At 38.2% G+C, this 6,680-nt stretch overlaps 1 protein-coding gene across 2 annotated transcripts; it reads right to left on the bottom strand.

The window, feature by feature from the left end:
* Window positions 1-3,991: 3,991 nt before the first annotated feature.
* Window positions 3,992-6,236, bottom strand: LOC121265589 (F-box/kelch-repeat protein At1g30090). Of its 2 annotated transcripts, none has more exons than XM_041169272.1 (2): window positions 6,099-6,236; window positions 3,992-5,894 (listed from the first exon to the last, which is right to left on the bottom strand). In XM_041169272.1, exon 2 carries the CDS (start codon window positions 5,452-5,454, stop codon window positions 4,237-4,239), a length of 1,218 nt encoding a protein of 405 aa, XP_041025206.1. In that variant the 5' UTR covers window positions 5,455-5,894; window positions 6,099-6,236; the 3' UTR covers window positions 3,992-4,236. The 2 variants fall into 2 exon arrangements, with proteins under 2 accessions (XP_041025206.1, XP_041025204.1); XM_041169270.1 differs by having other exon boundaries at window positions 3,992-5,897; window positions 6,099-6,235.
* Window positions 6,237-6,680: the final 444 nt, after the last annotated feature.

Here is a 6,680-nt window from a genome sequence, read left to right as displayed (position 1 = left end):
GTAAAAAGAGGCGAGGCAGATTGGGAATCTGCCTCACACCTCGCCCTCGCCCCTGCATCTCGGGGGCGGGGGACGTGGGTGAAAACCCCACCCCCTGCCCCATGCGGGGCGAGGTGCGAGGAAGGGGTGCCCCCGCCTCGTAGGGGGCTGGTAGCACCCCTACTTCCTGGAAACCTTTCCTTTCTTCTTCACTTCTTCAGTTCTAACCCTAGGTGTGACTTCCCCCTTGCACGGCCTCTCTCGCAAAATCCCACCGGTGATCGCACGACCTCTCTCCCTCTCTCTCTCTCTCTCTCTCTCTCTCTCTCTCTCTCATGGTAAGCTCCTATCTCTCTCTTCTCCCTTCGTCGTCTATATCTCTTCTCCCGTGACCCCGTCATGTTCTATCTCTTTATCTCTCTTTTCTTTTGATTTTTGATTTTGTCATAAAATTTTACAGGGTCTTGAGGCTAACGAAACTGCAAGAACTAAGAAGGGTAAAAAATTCTGTGGAGTGCCATCACGGTATCAGGGTGAGTTTTTGAAATGTTGTGAATCTGTGTACTGATTTAATTTCAACGTGCAAATGAAAAGAGAAATTAATCTATTTCGTGATGATTTGTGAATTTGTGTAGATGAGTAGATGCTTTGTGAATGTGTAGATGGGATTAGATGCTTTGTGAATATGTATAGAATCTAGATGGGTATATGCTTTGTGAATCTTGAAAATGGGTAGATTCTTATCTTGCTTTTTGTGAATCTGGTTGTGATATATTTTTTTGTGATATGGTTGTGATATGTCATACTAAGTATAATCTGGAAAATCATATGGATTATCAATGGGGATGTTTTTGTGTATTAATGATAATCTGCCTAGCTGTTTTAATTAAAATTAATCTTAGTAGATTTCACCACTTTGTCGGATTTGGCATGTAGGTCCAGTTTCTATTTGAGCTAATATTTATTATTTGAGCTTTTGGGGCTGCTTTTGTTTGGCTTGTATTGAATGATTAAACTTGTTTTTGGAGTTGTTTTTTTTTTGAGTTGTGGTTTGGGGTTGTTTATATATTAATATGATGCAAAAGTTGGGGCTATTTTGAATTTATATATTAAACCGAAAGTAAATCACTAAAACAGCCCCAACTGTGGTTATTATAATTTTATAACAGCCCCAATTTGAGTTAATATATATGTGTTGTGTTTTTTGGACTGTTTTTGTAGGGATGTTCTGAATAATTAACCTGGACATGTGGGGCTGTTTTAGTAGTGGGGATGTTTTGAACGATTTACGTCCTTTTAGAACTAAACATGTAATTTTCAGGAGTGTATTATTCAATACATGATAATTTTGCTTCTTTAAAAGAACGCAAGTTACAAATTTAGACACTCTGTGTTTCTTTTGTTTGATATATTTGTATGAGTGTCTTTATGTTACTTCAATAATATATTGTTCTTGACATATCATATATGTTTTTAATACATAGGTTGTATTAAATGAATTTTATTTTTAGTTTAGATCTTACTATCAGATTGTTCTATACCGCAGTGAAAATTGTATAGAAATAGAACAAAAAATATTTTATTATAGTTTTAGCTTTGTTTGGCCCCCTAAAACAAATTCCTGGTTCCGCCATTGGGAATATTTGTTTTTGTTGTTAGGAACATTTAATTTGGTTGGCACAAAAAATTTTTTGTTGTTGTTGTTGTTGGGTTTCTTTTGTTCCGATGAGAACTTAGAAAATGTTTATTGTTGTAGTTGGAAGGAAGTATTATTATGATGGATGATGGATGTGGATGACGGGTGTGGATGATGGATATTATTTATTTTTAGATTGTAATTTTTTGACAGCTAGCATGCATGCAGTATATATTATGAATTACTAATTACTGAATTATTTATTTTTAGATTGCAAGTTTTGAAAAATTTGAAAATTGAAAACCCGTACAAAAATTCTTTTTTAAAAAGTGGGACAAATACGAGTTAAAAAAAAAAAAAAATAGAAGCCCAAAATCCGACTCTGCTCCGACAAGTCCAAGTCGGAGTCGGAGCAGAGGATGCATATCTCAGACTCCGACTTGATCGGTGCTCTGCCCTAGTTTTGGTAATCAAACAGCAAGCAAGTTGTTGGCAGGAATGGCATCATCATCGGCATCATAGTTGGGATTGAGGGGAGAAAAGGATGGCATTGCGGCCGTATTCAAGGTATTGGCTTGCAGGGGATCTTATACCTCTGAGAAAGTTTTATGTTCATTTTGAATTCTGATTTTGACATAAAACATCACTTAAAATATATAATGTTCATTATAATAAATAGTAATTATTATTTCGATTTTGTCTAGAAATGAAAATTTGTTGCTCAGCGGGACTATCAATTTGGTTAAAGAAGTTGTTCATCCTCAATGCAAATAATGGAGTTGGGACTTAAATCTGGCCTTTCGATTCGGCTAAAGTTCTTTCGAAACGTCAAAAGTGCATCCATTCATCATCTTTTCTTAGAAGGCAAACATAACTAGGCCTTTTCTTTTCAAAGAACTACCTTAAAAACAAAGTGATTCCCAAGGTCGTGATTTCATTAACATACTCAGGTTCCAATCAAAGCAGAACGCATACCAGATTGTAAGCACAATGAATAAAAAAAGGCATTAAGATGCCAATTCCCAAATCTAGAGAAAGAACGAGCGTGTAGGCTTCAAATCTAGGAATATGACAAACTTCAGTTTGGGTAGCCTTATTTTTATGGCCAAGTTAAAGGCTTTTTAGCTCACAAGCAAGCATCCGATGCCGTCATAGTAGAAACCTTGGGTCATGCACAGAAGCCTTTGCTCTTGATGAAATTGTTACATAATAGAACACCAAATATCCGAGGCACGTCGTAAACTGTCTCTTTCCTCAGGAAAAGAACCCAAAAATAAATATATGGGGAGAGATCTAAGTCAAGCTTTTCAACCACCAGAGCTGTTGGTAGATGACACTTTGCTTTTCATGAAAAATATATCAAAGAAACAGTTTTTGCCAACCAACATTGTTCTGCAAACTGAGAGTAGTTCGAGGAAATTGTGAAAGAGAGTTTTTCACAAAGTAGTATGGGCATTCAGATTGTTTTACCATTGGGTAATCGTGGAGCGTCAACATAGTCAAATGAAATTTATATAAAACAAAATCAAAAGGCATTTGGACTTCAAGTAAACACTCAAGACTACATGCCTATGTTAATAATACAGACGAGCAATATTAATCGAGGACATTGAGAGCTGAAGAAAATGAGATTTGTGGACTTCAGATAGTCAGAAAAGACTTTTTTTTTCCTCTCTAAAGAGTCAGAAAAGACTTAATTGCATATGCTTGTATTGAGAGAATTTTCAATACAGCGGATCAAAGAGTTTTGTAAATAATAACGCCATAACCCCTCCCTTTGCCTTTTTCTTGGCAATCTGAATTCCCAAAATTGGAATAGTGACTATCAGATAATTGATCTGATATATCCACAGATTTGAGATCCCTCCCCCCTCCCTCCACAAAATCCCCCAAATTCTACAATTTCATACTGTTTTGAGAACTCTCAACAAAATTTCACAGAAAAAAGCTCAGGGTACTTAATAAATGGCTCAGGGTACTTACTGAGTGACTTAACAACTCTAACAGCACTGATTATTTTTCAACTGGATCAAGAAATGGAAGTAAGGAAGAAAAAGTACGAAACCCTACCGTTAGCAGTTAACACACCAGCAAATTTAGCTCTGGGTGCAAAGGTGGTCTTGGTGGTATGCTCCATCCGAGGTCTAAGGTTCGAATCCTCTTGAGTGCAAACAATCTCTAGGGGCCATCGGACTGAGAGATTTTTCCTTTGAATTAACCGAGATGCAGTTGTGGGAAACTCCTTGCCGAGAGCCTATGCACTCCCGGGATTAGTTGGGACGCTGTTCTCAGCCACTCGGTGCCAATAAAAAAAAAACTTAGCGCTGAGTTCCAGTTCCTTTGCATTATTAAATGGATAAACTACTGGCCCAATCATCAAAGTAATATTACCATTCTCATTCAATAATATGATCCTTATAGTCACGACGACTTCAGGACATTCGGTCACAGAAAGCATTAGCTAAATAGAAAAGAACACACCATTAGTTGATACATGCATTTCAGTAACCATGTTGGAGACTTTTGAGCACAGCCATTTCCATTCTACAGCTTTTATACTTTCATATAAATTACAATTTATAGAACAACATACATAAAACAATATGTCAAAAATTGAAAAGCTACGCAAACAAAACCTGAGAGCTTGAAGGTGTCAAGTCAGAGAAGCTTTCTGGTGCCTCCACAACCTGCCATTGAACACAGAACCTCCATTTTTTACTGCAAGTGCCTTTTTGGCTGAGCCTTGAGATATTACCCACAGCAACATGAAGGTTCCTACCCACAACATAGATTCTGCAATCAAATGCATTCACTGCAAAAGGTTTGCATATTTGCGCTGGTAAAGGAGGCCCTTCAAGTGTTTCCCAGGAATCAGTATCTGAATCATAAACCTTTAGCTTCATCCTTTCAAGCTCTGAAACCACAAACAAGTGATCATAAACAACCACACTTGAACCTGTCCAGCCTTCTCTCAGCCCAACAGCCATGCTCTCCCAATTATTCGTTCTAGGGTCATAAACCTGACCCCTGGGAGAGACATAGAAAGGCCATAGCCAGCCTTCCGTCACAAGAAGTTTGCCATTCAGAACTGCTGCATCATAAGAGGCCATATTTGCTCCCATGCTTGCAATGGAATGCCAACTCCCCTTAATAGGATCCATAACCTCAGCTGAGTCAAGCTCAAAGAGATCTGTGCTGTTTCCTCCAGCCACATAAATCATTCCATCGATCACCCCGCTTGCAAAAAATGATCTAGCAGTGATCATCTGATTCATCACAGTCCAACGATTCTTCTGCATCTCATATTTCAGGACCAAGTCAAGGGGGCAATCTACATCAGAGACCATACCCCCACAAACAAAAAGATTGCCCTCATGGGGGATGGCAACACACCTAAATCCATGGGGACAAACCTTGTCCTTGCAAGGCATTTTTGGGATAGGGTGCCAAGAGAATTGAGTGAGATCAAGAACCTGCCACTGAATCTTTCCAGTGCACTTGTGGAAAGCAAGGACAAAGAGCCAAGGGTCTTTGAAGCCTAATTCCTTTCTATGTGTGAAAAATCGGTCTTTACTACCAAGCAGTAGATGCCATCGCTTGCACACAACTTTGCAGGCTGCATGGCTCTGGACTGGAAGCCGGAGAAGACAGTTGAGGGAAACATCATCAGGAAGGCCCGGAATGAGGGGTTGTCCCTTGAGAGTTGAGTCTAAATCTGCTGAAGGATTTAACAAAGAAGATTGGATTACTGCTAACCTAAATTTTGGGGATAATGTTAATTGAGAATCCCCCAGCCTGTGTACAGGCGCCTGTTGGGAAGACAACCGAACCCGTTGCATCTTTGTAATCTTCTACAAATATCGGATCCCTTGAAAAGTAATGAGGCAGCCGCTTGTTCCAATATGCAGTTCCTTGTGTATGCTATGTCACCAGATGATTATTATTCACAAACAACTAAAATACCCAAATCTCAATCCAGACCAATGTTCATATTCCAAATTCTTCAGACTTATTCACTCTTCTGAAATTTTAATAGTAGGTATCCCCAAATCCAGCTTGCCCATAGCATCCTCACAGCAGTGATTATTGAACATAAAATTCACAGAAGACCCCTTCTAAAAACCCATATGCACAAAATAACGTTCGGTCTTGCTAGCTCTATAATCACCAACTCCTTTTAGTAGAAGCAACCTAATGGTCCATTCCATAAGCACGGAACAATGAAGACGCGAAAACCAGATAAAAGTGCTCCAGAAGCAGCCCTGAATCTCAGCTATTTCTTCTTTAGAGAGATGAAATCAAAGAACCACAACAACCCATATTATAAATCGGACAGAAATGAATTGTTAAGATCTTTACAGATTGATCATTCAAGAAACAAACCAACCACAGAACATAATATATTGCTACAAAACTTGGAAACAAAAAATGGATATAGCAGAAACAGCGACCAAGGAATAAGAAAGCTAATAGAACAACTTACACGCAAGAAACCGCTGGAATATCGTTACAAAGATGGTGACTTCGAGGAGATTTACTTCTGGTTTTGGCATACAGAGTTGTGGCCCAAGTCATCCAATGCCCGATAAGACTATTCTTCATCTCAAGGGCAGATTATATGCATACATCATATATATATATGCTAAAGGCTTTATTATTATTCCCTTTGTGCATTTTAATTTCATACGCTACCACGCGCCTACAGAGCGTGAAGGAAGAAGCCCATCGTGAATTTGAGTTTAATCATATTAAATCATATATTTAAACTGATTTTCGGAGCCAAAGGCTTATGGCCTCATTGATATAATTCCTAGTCACCAAAATAGAGGTTTGAAGTTCGAAACCCTCCTCTCTCAACTCATAAAAGAAAAAAAAAACTAATTTTTAGAAAAACAATCTCAAACTTAAGGGTGTAATCAATTCGGTTCGATTTGGTTTTATATATTTTTTAGAATTGAACTGGTATATATCGATTTTGAAATTTTAAGAACCAATGCAAGACCGATTCATTATCGAAACCAGAACTTCCAATTTTTTCAATTCAGTCCGGTTTGATTTTTCTGGT

The sequence above is a fragment of the Juglans microcarpa x Juglans regia genome, chromosome 5D, assembly GCF_004785595.1.
Source record: "Juglans microcarpa x Juglans regia isolate MS1-56 chromosome 5D, Jm3101_v1.0, whole genome shotgun sequence".
In the NCBI taxonomy this organism is placed as follows: Eukaryota; Viridiplantae; Streptophyta; class Magnoliopsida; order Fagales; family Juglandaceae; genus Juglans; species Juglans microcarpa x Juglans regia.
This window is presented reverse-complemented; position numbering and strand designations above follow the sequence as displayed.